Consider the following 14,965-nt stretch of genomic DNA (forward strand, 5'->3'; position numbering starts at 1 on the left):
CTCCACCAGTCCAGTATATAAATTGTATTTACTTAATGTTTTGCATGTTGTAGGAAGTATGACGGTTTTAAAATTGGCTCCTCAAATAATAAAACCTAATATGTCAAATTTAAGGATTTTGAATATTCAGAATTATACTTGTTTAGTTTCACCCTGCAATTAGCACTCTTTTTGTAAAGAGAGAGAGGCAGAACCTGAGTCCAAAACACTCAGTTTCTTCAACTCCTGAGTTCCTTTGAGGGTAAGCACATATTATACACAGGAATGGTGAAGCATTCAGGAGAAGTTGAGGTGTGTACCATATTCTTGCTGGCAAAGCATAGCAGACTCCTAATAGTTGTGTTCGTTGTCTTTCAGAAGCACAATTTGACATGGGAGTATTATTAAACCATTTTCGCCCTTTTGACTGTTTCAGAAGGACTTGTCTGGCACTCCCCTCTACCCCCTACCTTTGAAGTGGATAAAGTAAATCCTCCCCCTCTTTAAAAAAAACTTAAAATGAGCAGATGGGAAGGTCAAGACTAGAAAGTCAATGTTCAAGTAGCTTAAGAAAGCAGAAATTGCTGATTGTCATTATTATGTACTCTATGGTGCCCTTTTTTTAATGTGTATGCTTACTAATTACTATTATAGTCATTATGTTCAACAAAAAAAATTAATGTAAGTTAGTTTGAGGGTTAATAAAGTTGATGCTAGACCTGAAAGATATTGCAGTACAAAACAAATGAAGAGAGTACTCAGGACACACAGCTCCATGATCTTATTAACTCAATGGTATTGCAATTAGGCAGCTCTTCCCGAGTCCTTGCCCTGCCAGGGTGATGCTGTAACTACAAAGCTGAAAAAATAATTTTTTTAATTAAGAGCTTCCACCAACCAATCCATTTTAATAATCACAATTTGTCATTCTCTAAACTAAGACGCAACTCTTTTCCTCTCCCAGATACATGGCCAATCCACATCCAACAGCCTGCTCACGTTTTGACAGCTGTGACAAATTTCACCACAGCACCTGAGATGGCCCACAACGTTCTAAAACCATCACCAGCATTCTCAACAAACCAACCCACAACTTGCTTAAAAAGAAGTAAAATTCATCCCATCTCCCAATGTTAATGGATCCTTTAAAAAAAAGTCCAGGGTCTGCATCTTCACCAAAAACGTCTTCCTTGGGCCACACCCTGTCTGTGTGCCAAGGTTTGTTGAAATCTGTCCACTTGTTTTGAGGTATATTGGTTACAAACAGGGACAAAAATATTACGTCCACCCACCTTCAGTGGCAGAAGTAACTATTTATATTGCATTGAGGGTGGCACAGAGGGCAGCATGGTGGCACAGTGGTTAGCACTGCTGCCTCACAGCACCATGGTCATTTCTGGCCTTGAGCGACTGCCTGTGTGGAGTCTGCACTTTTTCGCCTTGTCTGCGTGCATTTCCTCCGGGTGCTCCGGCTTCCTCCCACTGTCCAAAGATGTGCAGGTTAGGTGGAATGGCCATGCTGAATTTCCCCTTGGTGTCCCAAAATGTGTAGATTAGGCGGATTAGTGGGGTAAATACATGGGGTTACGGGAAAGTGCCTGGATGGAATTCTCCGTCGGAGAGTCGGTGCAGACTCGTTGGACCGAATGGCCTCATCCTGCACTGCAGGGATTCTATGATTATGTATGTTTTATCCTGAGTTAATTACTAGCAAGTAAACCAGCCGCTCATTGAATAGCAGCACTTGCTGCCATGACATAACCTTGTCATGCAGGGGAGTTGTGCATTCATATTTTAGTCTACTGAGGAACATTACATAATGTTCGTTAATGCTTGACTTGATATGACTTTTGCACATTTGATTTGATTTATTATTGTCACATGTATTAGTATACAGTGAAAAGTATTTTTTCTTGCGCGCTATACAGGCAAAGCATACTGTTCATAGAGAAGGAAATGAGAGAGTGCAGAATGTAGTGTTACAGTCATAGCTAGGGTGTAGAGAAAGATCAACTTAGTGCGAGGTAGGTTCATTCAAAAGTCTGATGGCAGCAGGGAAGAAACTGTTCTTGAGTCGATTGGCACATAATCTCAGACTTTTGTATCTTTTTCCCGACGGAAGAAGGTGGAAGAGAGAATGTCCGGGGTCCTTGATTATGCTAATCTAAATAGCCAAAGTATGTGGATATCTCTGTTGGTTTGTTCAGAAGTGTCAAATTACAAAAATGGTTGAAATTGCGAAATGTGCAATGGATTATATTGCTATTAATCTCCAGTGGCACTAATTAAGCATTTCATATGATTTATTCATACAAGGAAGATGTAACAGCAGTGGAATCCACAAGAGTACAAAGTGAATTGTTGAATTGGTTTATGGTGAAACAGTTTAAGATATGCTATTGTCTGTTTAGGTTTTTTCAGAGGAAATTAGTATGAAAAAAAACTTCATTTGGATTTGTCTTCGTTTAAGTTGCTCACAAATTTTGACAATTACATTTTTGCTAATTGTTGGAGTTTAATAATTTAAAAAAAAGAGGGTCTTGGTGTCACAATATTACTGCACAGAGGTGTTGCAAGAGAAACAACATTTTAAGATGGAGGGTTAATTTACAAGCTTAATGTGGGTAATGTAAACTTGATCCATTCAGTGTGACCGGAGTGGGGTTTTACACCCCGTGTGAATTTACACTTGTGATCCGAACCTGCCGTTTCTGTTGGTTAAAAAGATTCCCGGTGAACCTGAAAATATACTGGAACAAGTATTTTTCTCCCCCAAATGCAATAGGAATCTCACATTGTCATCTCTTTGAGAGCTATTTTATGTAGAATTTGCATGATCAGTGTAAAGTGTAGAAATCTGGATGCTGTGTTATGCAAAAGGATGTCTCCTCGTAATAGTGCTTATATCCAAATGCAGAAATAAAATTTCTGAATACTGGACCAGCACAAATATGCCTGGAAAGCTAAATTACAAGATTGCAAAAAAATTACAAATGACAAAAAATAGTTATTTGTAGTTTTGTGGATAATACATTTGATTTTATATTAATCCATGTATTTACTGTTTCCTTCTCTGCACCAATTTTGATTTACCATATTCACTCATTGTGAATCTAATCTCTCAATTAATGTAAATAATCACAATTTGTCATTCCCCTAACTCAAATGCAATTCTTTTCCTTTTGTAGATACTTGCATTCAAATAACATAGCAGTTGTTCCTGAAGGTATGGATAGTTTGTATTAAAAATATTTGATGTTTTAGCACTCTGATATTTCCATATTTTAAGCTTGGGCTGACAAGTGGCAGAAGAGAATCTAACCATCATCCCTTGATATTCAATGGCATTACCATCGCTGAATCCCCCACTGTCAACATCCTGGGGGCTTACCATTGACCAGAAACAGAATTGGAGTAGCCATATAAATACTGTGGCTACAAGAACAGGTCAAAGGCTAGGAATCCTGTGGTGATTACCTCACCTCTTGATTCCCCAACACCTGTCTAAAACCGACAATGCACAAATCAGGATTGTAATGGAATACTCTTCCTTTGCCTAGATGAGTGCAGCTCCAACAACACTCTAGCTTGACACTATCCAGGACAAAATAGCCCACTTGATTGGCACCCCATCCACAAATCTTGATGCATAGTAGTAGCAGTGTGCACCATCCACAAGATGTATTGCAGGAACTCACTGTGGCTCCTTATACAGCTCCTTCCTAACCCATGGCCACTATCATCTAGAAGGGCAAGGGCAGTAGATACATGGGAACACCATCACCTGGAGATTCCCCTCCAAGCCACTCACCATCCTGACTTGGAAATGTGTCGCCATTACTTATCTCTGGGTCAAAATTATGGAACTCCCTCCCTAAAACCACATGGACTGCAGCAGTTCAAGAAAGCGGCTCAATCACTGCCTCAAGGGCAATGATGGATGGGTAATGAATACTGGCCTAGCCAGTGAAAGCCACGTCCCTTAAACAAATAAGAAAAAAAGTAACCCACTGTTGTTCAGTATTCAGTGCTGTATACTCCTGAAAATATTTGTTTGCCCTTGAGACTTGGAGATTAAAATTTTCTTCCAAAAGACCATGCCTAGCATAATGTGGACAATTGTTTACAAAAAAAACCTTTTCATCTACAAATGGCGATAAACCACTCAGCCCAGACAACAGAGCTAAAATTGCGTAAGTAATTTCTTTAGTGAATGGTAGATGATTTGAATCTTTGCTCCCTCTTCCTCCTCTACGATGTGACAATGGATTTTGAATAATGGTTGGGACCACTCTTTTTGGAGTGGATTGGAAAATGATACAAAGTAACTATCACTTCTAAGCTGAAAAGAAGACCTATAGTGCAGCTAAAGCATCAAGAGTAGACATTTTGGAAATACAGTACTGATTCCTTTAAGACAGGTTGAGCGGGTCTAGAAGCAAGTCAGTACAGTACCTATTTTTAAAAGGGTGATAAATCAGACACATAAAACTGCAGTTTTAAAATCATTATCTAATGAAATAGTCAAAATTTGCTGATCTAGAGGAATGCTCGTACATTAATAACCTGACAGTCAGAATGGGTATAAAGATGAAGGTTATGATTAATATCCTTAACTTTATTCAGTATATTAAAAGTAGGTGGTGGAACCCTTTTGTTTATATTGTCAAAAATTCCATGGGAAAGATGTGTGTCAGAATAGAAATTGTGCGTAACGTGGAATTGGTAATAAATGGAAAATCTATTCCATCTATGTGTTCAATTTCCATTTGAATTATCTTTTTAATGTGAGGTTACTTACATTTTCTTATGAAAGGGGATAATTGAGCATGCTGTATTTAGTTAACCTTTGTGTTTTATTCAGGTCATTTATAAAATGTGATAAATGTTAGGTGTGGACATTTTTAGTAACGTCTTAAAAATAAGCTGATTCTGTCTTTATGGTCTTTGGTTTCTGAAAACGGAAGCATCTCACTCACTGACTTCCAGGAACAGGGCTCTCCCAAATGATCCCAATATGTAGTCAATAGTGATCATATTGTAAACAGTGTTGTAATAGGGGCTTGCAATTTTGTTTTTTAAATAATTAAATATTGTGACTTTTAACTCATTATAGAGAAATGTCTACAACTGCTGAAACAAGTCCACTGTTTGCTTGTAGACATTTTGATGTAGTAACAGACCTGTCCCGCAGTATTTTTAGTATTTGTCCTCTGGCAGAGTTTCAAGTTCAGCAGATAAAGAATCTGTGATCGAGCTTAGTGACTGTACATTGTTCGAACACAAGACTGCATGACTCACCTGTGTCCCAGATTGAAGCAATCATAACTTAAATAAGACAGTAGTAATTAAATGAATCACATCAGTTGCTCATCGTTAAAAGTTTCTAGAATGCACAACAGTGTGGGCGGCACGGTGGCACAGTGGTTAGCACTGCTGCCTCACAGCGCCAGGAACCCGGGGATCGATTCCTGACTTGGGTCCCTGTCTGTGTGGAGTTTGCACATCTCTGTGTCTCCCCAGGTTTCATCCGGGTGCTCCGGTTTCCTCCCACAGTCTGAAAGCATTGGCCATGCTAAATTCTCCCTCAGTGTACCCAAAAAGGTGCCCGAGTGTGGCGACTGGGGGATTTTCACAGTAACTTCATTGCAGTGTTAATTTCTTGTGACACTAATCAGTAAACTTTGAAAACTTTAAACTTTTGGTTTAAAGTCCTGCTGTTGTGTGCATGCATTGTGCAATGTCAAGTTTGTGAATAATTTACTACAGCTGAACTCTACATTCAGTCATGTGCTTTGTTCCATCCTAGAGTACAAGAATTGAGTAATTATTTCCCATATATTAAGAAAAGATTCTCCATTATATGCTACTATATAAATAGAATGTCTTTCCTGAATTCCAGGCTGAATTGTTGGGATGATAATGTTAACTGTTTCATTTTCTCCATACTAGCGATCGGCACCTTGGCTAAACTTCAGTCATTGGATCTTAGTAATAATGTGTTGGCAATCCTCTGCCCTGAGATTGGTCAACTGAAATCTTTACGACACCTGCGATTAGCCAACAACCAGCTGAAATTTCTCCCTTCAGGTGAGGAAATAACCCTAAGTTCTAGGTGAGAATGGCATTGAGATGGGCGGACTAGAGTTTGTTTTCCTTTTAGTTATCCATGAATTTGACACAATTTGTAATATGTACTGCAGTAATATTTTTATTATGCCAGTACCAGTGAAGAGTCAAGTATACATGCTCTTTAGATGATTGGGTTCTCAGAGATCCCTCAAATTGTGAAATGTTAAGGAGGTTCACAAAAAGGCATCTTGCATCTTCAAATGGAGAAAATTAAGTGGCTGCAAACCTATTGATGTTAACGTGATCCAATATTAAACATTTTACTTGCTCTTGTTGGGGGGTGGCTGGTGATGTGGCAGGGATGATGGTGTGCAGGTAATGTCACTGGACAGTAATCCGGAGACCTGTGCTAGTGTTTCAGGGGCACAGGTTCAGATCCCACCTCAGAAGCAGGTGAAATTTAAACTTAATTAATAAATCTGGAATTGAAAGTTAGTAATGTTGACCATGAAACTATTATCGATTGTCGTAAGAACCTATCTGCCTCACTAATGCCATCCTTTCCTGGTCTGGACTACATGTATCTCCAGACCCACAGCCATGTAGTTAACCCACCCTCTGAAATAGAGGAACCAGCCATTCAGTTCAAGGACAATTAGAAATGGGCAACAAATGCTGGCCTTGCTTTGGACACCCACATCCCATGAAAGAATAAAGCAGAAAGATCGTTCCCGGAATTTATACTATCGTATGAGATTATCTGCATGTGATTTAAAATGCAGCAATGTATCAAGGATCTATATCTAGAAGGTTATTCCAGTAATCCTATTTTACTGTTCAACTGAACACTGCACCCTATGTGGCAATTTATCCTGGCATCAGCTATTATTTTACATCTATGCAATACAGATAGTCTTTCATCCAACTGAACCTGCCGCAGGTGAAGGAAAATTCTGAAGCATGTGTTTAAACTGGAAACCTTGATTTTCAGCACGAGAGTTTGTTTCGCGATCTGTCTTAACTAATGAGAACAGGCTGCTTTGTCTTGATGGTGTTGAGCTGCTTGTGTGTTACTGGAGTTGCACTCATCCAGGCAAGCGGAGAGTCCTCCCAAAACATTCCTCACTTGTGCTTTGGGGGGCGCGGGGGGAGGGGGGGGTGCTAATTGCAGTATAAATGCTAACTTTCCTGTGGTCATGTGTAATTTGTTTAGTCATTTCTGAAGTAGTTTTGAAGATGAATTTTTCATGTGAAAGGAAACTGGAGCTTGGCTTAGTTTGTACCATAAATGGCCTATTCTGTAAAAAAAAAATGTAACTTCAGGCCACTAGAGGGCAGAAGTACTACAGTGTAAGAGCTCCATGCAACTAGTGGTTTATTATAACTAAGAGGTAGTCACGTTTCCAAGCAATAACATACTTTCTTAATGTAGACCGTAGTAATTCTTGCTGGTGTCGGCACTGCTACGCACTATAAATTTGTCCACCTATCATGCGCCTTCAGTATAAATATTCAATAGTTACTCAGTTTTGACACAGCTAACTTGAAAAATATCTCGTACGACATTAATCATTCACTTCCTTATTTAGAATCTTATTCAGATTTTTTTTAACATTCGCATGTTGTTGTCTTATTGATTGATAGACTTGGTGGCCCGAAAGCTCAGACCACGGACAAAAGTCAAAGTACAAGCTCGTGCTCAATTACGCAATACAGAGGGAAAGATTGAAGCTCAATATTGTGCACAGCAAAGGCAAAAGGACACTTTAAAAAATCATGCCATAGGAAGCAGCAATAATCCATGCTGTGTTTTGTCAGAATCGAACCTGGGTTGCTGGAGCTGTGAGACACCAGTGCTAGCCACCGTGCCGCCCATTCAGTTTGTTGAGAAGTATACTTCACTCAACTTGTGATGCTAATCAGTTGACTAATCTGCATTGAATTGTGAGGCCATTTATTTTAGCTGGCTCTTTATTTATTATTGTCACATGTAGGTTTACATTAACACTGCAGTGAAGTTACTGTGAAAATCCCCTAGTTGCCAAACTCTGGCACCTGTTTGGGTACACTGAGGGAGAATTTAGCACGGCCAATGCACCTAACCAGCATGTCTTTCCGACTGAGAGAGGAAACCGGAGCACCCGGAGGAAACCCATGCAGATATGGGGAGAACATGCAAACTCCGCACAGACAGTGACCCAAGCCAGGAATTGAACACGGGTCCCTGGCACTGAGGGGCAACAGTGCTAACCACTGTGTCGCCCTAAAGAGTTGTGAGGACCTTGCTCACAGAAGAAACAATGTTATCCTGGATGTCTGAGAGAAACAAAATATTGAAAACAAATTACAGCAGCTTTGCTCTGTTCTTGACGTCAGCTGCATTGACCAGAGACTGGTTTCTGTTGGGAGCACAGAGGGAGGGAGGGATGAGGATACAGTCATGTTTGTATGTTTTCCAGCTTTTTGTGGCAATCTAAGAGAAGATTTTGTGTCTCCCTTCTGCACTGTGAAAACACAAGGAATGTTCAATTCGAGATAAAGTGTGGTATCTGCCCTAAAAATGTTACAATTTTTCTACTCTCTAAAATAACTCAGCACGACAGCATATTAATCCTAGTGGCGGGGACAGGATTGTGGTGATTGATTTTGATTTAGAAAGGAAATGATTGGATCCTTGTATTTATTTTGTTAAAATTAGTGACCTGTCATTTTAAAAGACATAGTTAAGGTAGCTTGGCATTTAGGAAAGAAAGGTAGTTACCCATCAATGTGTGAGATACTTGGTCCAGTTGATAAATTTGATGTGCTTTCATGCTTCAAAAGCTTTATGTTGAACTACTCATGATTAATGTGACAATGGAACCACAAAAATTGGCACCTAGTGCATTTTTGTTCTGAAATGTTGTAAATTGCTTAGTATTTGGCTGTATGACACTGCAGTCTCTGGTTAGTGCTTTTGATAAAAGCATCATGTGTTTCTAATAAAAGAATAATGAATGCCATCTCCCTTTGGAAAATTAATAAAGGGGATTAAGGTAAACAGGATTCAGATGAGGAGAATAAAAGTGGAAATAACCCCTTGAATTTCCTCCCTAAACCTCTGTGCCTAAGTTTCCACCTTTTTAAGTTGCTCCTTAATACTTCACCTGTCCGAATGTTTCTGTGATTTGGAGTCAAATTGCGTCTAATAGTATTTCTGTCATGTGCCTGGAATGTTTTACTGCATAAAGGCATTATATAAATATGTTTTTTGGAAAATCTTCTGGGACTGGATTCAAGTATCATGGGAGATCCAATAGAATGCAATTTTAACTGATTTATTAGTGGTTCCACTCAAGTGATTGCAGAGTCTATGGACTAACAGCTAATAATCTAAAATACACAATCCAATTAACACCTAGATCCAGGTAGTTAAATGTCTGCAATGTGGGTTACCATAGATTGAGTTGTGCATACACACAAGCCTAGCAGGGTGAATTTCCTACATTTGTCTCCGCTGAAACCATTTCTTTAATGCAGAGTAAATGATCAATGTTGATTAGGATGAGGCATGTGAGCTGTTTTAAAGTAGTACAAAGAGCAATACCGCAAAGGAACAGGCCCTTCAGCCCACAAGCCTGCGCCAATATGTGGTTTCTATCCCTCTGTCTCCTGTTCATGTGTCTATCAAGATGCACCTCAAACATTGCTAACCTCCGCTGGAAGGGTGATCCAGACATCCACCATCCTCTGTGTGAAAAACTTACCTGCACATCTCTGAACGTACCATCTCTCACCTTGAACCTGTGCCCTCTTGTAGTCAACCCTTCCACCCTGGGAACAAGCCTCTGACTTTCCACCCTATCTATGCCTCTCATAAATTTGTAGACTTCTATCAGGTCGTCCCTTCAGCCTCCGTCTTTCCAGTGAAAACAATTCGAGTTTATCCAACCTCCCCTCATACCAAAAACCCTCCAGACCAGGCAACATCCTTCTTTGCACCCTCTCCAAAGCATCCACGTCCTTCTGGTAGTGTGGCAACCAGAACTGCACGCAATATTCCAAATGTGGCCTTGTAACAGTGAGCATGCTAACATTCAGGAATAAGATTTTCAAAAATGACTTGAGAGTTGAATGCTTGATAGATTGAGAGTTTACAGAGAATCTTGGATGACTTAAAAGGAAAAAAAAACTTGTGTTCGCTCTGGGAGTGCAGAAGAAATAAAGAACCAGTAGGGTTGCAAAAGCTTTGGCCAGCCTCAAAAAGATTGGAAAAGCAGAAGGAATTTGAAGACAAGCAAGACAAGCCATTGAGTGGAGCAGTGTATTCTTTATTTGTATTATGGAACATTGAGCTATACTGATAAGAGTTTGATCAAACTTAGTCATTCTGTATATTCACTGACTGTAAACCAAGCAGTTTATTGATTCATGTATGACCTTGCCTTGTCTAGTGTTTTCTCAAATCGCCTGTGGACGGATTGAAAGAACACGGTTCCTAAAAACCTAAATTTCCAGTTCATGTCTTTTGAGGATGTGAATGGCACCACATTGATACAAGTTTGTTCATTTCTTTTGCGTTTTAATCTTGAACAAAGCATTTTCTGCTCTTGGGTTTAGTATTCCAACAAAAGTAAATTACAGATCAATACTATGCTAATACCATTTAGTTTTTATTTTTAGCTTGTATTTAGATAAATGTAAGGGGAATCTAGATAAATACATGAGGGAGGAAGAACGAAAAATATACTGAACATGGGATTTTTTTTTTTTTGCCACAGCACAAACAGGCCCTTCGGCCCACAAGTTGCGCCGATCATATCCCTACCTCTAGGCCTATCTATGAAGTAACCTGGCCAATTGCTACCCCATCAGATTACTCTCGATCATCAGTAAAGTGATGGAAGGGGTCGTCAACAGCATTTACTCAGCAATAACCTGCTCACGGACACTCACTTTAGGTTCCGCCGCCGACGTTCAGCCCCTGACCTCATTACAGCCTTGGTTCAAACATGGACAAAAGAGCTGAATGCCAGAGGTGAGGTGAGAGTGACTGCCTTTGACATCAAGGCAGCATTTGACCAAGAGTGACATCAAGGTGCCCTAGCAAAAGTGGAGTCAGTGGGAATCCGGGAAATCCCTCCACTGTTGTGATTGGAGGTCAATCATCTCCGCTCCAGAACATCACTGCAGGAGTTCTTCAGGGTAGTGTCCTAGGCTCAGCCACCTTCAGCTGTTTCATCAATGACCTTCCTTCCATCATAAGGTCAGAGGTGGGAATGTTCACTGATAACTGCGCAATGTTCAGTATCATTTGCAGCAACTCAGATACTGAAGCAGCCCGTGTCTAAATGCAGCAATATGTGGACAATATCCAGGCAAGTAACATTCTCGCCACACAAGTGCCAGGCAATGGCCATCTCCAACAAAATAGGATCGAACCATCACCCCATGACTTTCAATGGCATTGCCATCGCTGAATCCCCCAATATCAGTATCCTGAGGGTTACCATTGATCAGAAACTGAACTGGACTAGCTATGAGTGGCTATTATTGTGGTTACCAGAACAGGTCAAAGACTAGGAATTCTACGGCGAGTAACTCACTTCTTGACTCTCCAAAGCCTGTCCACCATCTACAAGGTTCAAGTTAGGAGTGTAATGAAATACTTTTCACTTGTCCGGATGAGTGCAACTGCAACAACACTTGGGAAGCTTGATGCCATCAACACCTATACTCTCTAGAGTTTAGAAAAATGAGAGGAGAACTAATTGAGGTATATAAAATGATAAAAGGTATTGACAAAGTAGACATAGAGTGGAAACTTCCTCTTGTGGGGCAATCTAGAACAAGAGGTCATCATTTTTGGATAAGGGATAGCAGATTTAAAATGGATGAGGAGAAATTACTTCTCTCAAAAGGTTGTGTGACGATACTGTGCCTTTAAGAAATGTATTTCTCATGTTTCTTGTGCAGGATCTGTCTTAGTGGGTTATTTTAATTTTTGGTGCCGTTTGTCTATAACTGGCATCCTCGATTGTTACTGCAGCTGTATAATTGCTAGAATGTCTGTTTCAATCTGAACTAATGCTGTTCTGCTGATTTTAATGATTTCCCCTGGAATTTTGCAGAGTAGGACTTGATTGTGTTGCTTGACAGTAATATGAGGTGATCGAGTGGAGCTAGGCTTACGCAGAGAACTCGGGCTTAGTTGCAGTTTGGAAGCTGCAGAGAGAGGTAGCCCTTTCTCACTCTGAAGTCTGGAGACTGGAATCTGCCCGAGACTATGTTTATTTCTCTGAAGTTCTGCTGCTTGAGGATATATCTTTCTCTGAGAGTCTGTTGTATGAGAGTCAGAAAACAGGTGTCTGTCTGCATCTCTGTCCAGTGGTGCTAAAAGGCTGGTAATCTAGCTTCCATGTAAGGATATCTGCTTTTGGTGCTAACTGGTTCTGAATAAGGGATTTACGTCTATGGGATACTGCTAAATTGGAACAATAGAGATGGATAACTGTTAAGAATTATACCTTGTCATGTATAAGTGTTTTAATTAGTAAATGTTACGCCACTAATTTTTGTAATATAACTGTGTTCTTAAATGAAGTTTGTTTTGATGAAAGCTCCCTAGTGAGTCAATTGAATCGTGCCTGGAGCAAATACCTTATGCTCACCCTAATGCCAAAATCAAAAGTAAAAGTTGGGGTCCAGACTAACTTCATAATATATCTTGGAGTTTCTGATCTGGTCCCTGACAGTCGTGAATCTGTGGAGTTCACTACTCCAGAGTGCAGTGGATGCTGGGACATTGAGTAAATTTAAGGAGGAGATAGACCGATTTTCTATTAGTAATGGGTTGAAGGGTTATGGAGAACGAGCAGGAAAGTGGAGTTGAGGCCTAGATGAGATCAGCCATGATCATATTCAATAGCGGAGCAGGTTTGAGGGGCTGAATTGCTTAGTCCTGCTCCTAGTTCTTTTGTTCTTATGTCCAGGACAAAACAGTCTGCTTGATTGCCATCCCTTCCACAAACATTATATCTCTCCACTGCCGACAAACAGTGGCAGCTGTGTTTACCATCTAGAAGATGCACTGCAGGAACTCACCAAGGTTTCTTTGGCAGCACCTTCCAAACTATGACCACTATCATCTAGAAGGACAAGAGCAGCAGACACCTGCGAATACCGCTACCTAGAGTCACACACCATCTGACTTGGAAATATATTGCTGTCCCTCCACTGTCACTGGGTCAAAATCCTGGAACTCTCAAGCGTATTGATAGGCAGAGGGATCTGGGTGTACAGGTACACAGGTCACTGAAAGTGGCAGCGCAGGTGGAGAAGGTAGTCAAGAAGGCATACAGCATGCTTGCCTTCATCGGTCGGGACATTGAGGTTAAAAATTGGCAAGTCATGTTGCAGCTTTATAGAACCTTAGTTCGGCCGCACTTGGAATATAGTGTTCAATTCTGGTCACCACACTACCAAAAGGATGTGGAGGCTTTGGAGAGGGTGCAGAAAAGATTTACCAGGATGTTGCCTGGTATGGTGGGCATTGGCTATGAGGAGAGGTTGGAGAAACTTTGTTTGTTCTCACTGGAACGACGGAGGTTGAGGGACGACCTGATAGAAATCTACAAGATTATGAGGGGCATGGACAGAGTGGATAGGCAGAAGCTTTTTCCCAGGGTGGAAGAGTCAATCACTAGGGGGCATAGGTTTAAGGTGCAAGGGGCAAGGCTTCAAGGAGATGTATGAGGCAGGTTTTTTTACACAGAGGGCGGTGGGTGCCTGGAACTCAACTGTCGGGCGAGGTAGTGGAAGCAGATACGATAGTGAGTTTTAAAAGGCTTCTTGACAAATACATGAATAGGATGGGAATGGAGGGATATGGCCCCTGGAAGGGTAGGGGGTTTTAGTTCAGTCAGGCAGGACGGTTGGTGCAGGCTTAGAGGGCTGAAGGGCCTGTTCCTGTGCTGTAATTTTCTTTGTTCTTTGTTCTCCCTACATAACAGCCCTGTGGTTGTACCTACACCTCGGGGACTGCACCGGTTCAAGATAGCAGCACACCACCTTATCATGAGCAACTAGGGATGGGCAATAAATGCTGGCCTACCCAGCGATGCCTACATCCCAAAAATGAATTTTAAAGAAGACCAATTTAGTCAGCCCAAAGCAGTTGAGACTACCTGTCCTCCAAACTTGAGAAGGACAAGCGTCCAAGCCATCTGAATCTGTAAAGCGGAGAGAAAGATAGCATGCAAATATTATTGTAAATGCATTTGGGTAAAGACTTTGGAGGAGATGTAGTATTGGAGTGGAAGAGACTATTGTGGGACTGGGGGAACACTATCATGATGTAGAGTCACATGGGTGTAGTATAGTGTAGTGGTGAATCTGGTAGAAGTCAGCATGAAGAGAGCACGGAATCAGGACTATATCCATATATAGTTATGTGTTATATAGTTACTGTTATTGTTCAACCGTACAAGCTTCAGGCCTCTTCATGAGACAACATACAACAGTAGAGAATGTCATACTATGTGTTTTATCACGTTCTCTTCCAGTTTGGGTGATTTTTGTATGTGTGAATACCTGCTTCCTATAAAGACAGATCGGAAGGAGAAATAGATTTGAATTTGTTTTAATCTAATAATTACTTAGATTCACAAGGTTTGGTAACATTCATAATATAAGAATAAGATAATATAAGAAAAAGGAGCAGGAGTAGGCCATCTAGCCCCTCGAGCCTGCCCCGCCATTCAATAAGATCATGGCTGATCTGAAGTGAATCAGTTCCACTTACCCGCCTGCTCCCCATAACCCTTAATTCCCCTACCGATCAGAAATCCATCTATCCGTGACTTAAACATATTCAACGAGGTAGCCTCCACCACTTCAGTGGGCAGAGAATTCTAGTATGTGATAGATTAAGGCC

General features: G+C 40.7%; 1 protein-coding gene across 4 annotated transcripts in view; it reads left to right on the top strand.

Annotated features, from left to right (window-relative positions):
- The window catches only part of lrrc28 (leucine rich repeat containing 28), a 64,843-nt gene that overhangs the window by 11,811 nt on the left and 38,067 nt on the right, over positions 1–14,965 (top strand). For 3 of the 4 annotated variants that reach the window (XM_078241481.1, XM_078241479.1, XM_078241480.1), the window contains exons 4-5: positions 3,168–3,205; positions 5,932–6,069. In XM_078241481.1, the coding sequence (XP_078097607.1) occupies positions 3,168–3,205; positions 5,932–6,069 (176 nt within the window). Of the gene's footprint in view, positions 1–3,167; positions 3,206–4,120; positions 4,173–5,931; positions 6,070–14,965 lie in introns of those variants that run through there. The other variant, XM_078241482.1, reaches the window with a different exon arrangement.

This window comes from Mustelus asterias, chromosome 24 (assembly GCF_964213995.1).
Source record: "Mustelus asterias chromosome 24, sMusAst1.hap1.1, whole genome shotgun sequence".
NCBI lineage: Eukaryota > Metazoa > Chordata > Chondrichthyes > Carcharhiniformes > Triakidae > Mustelus > Mustelus asterias.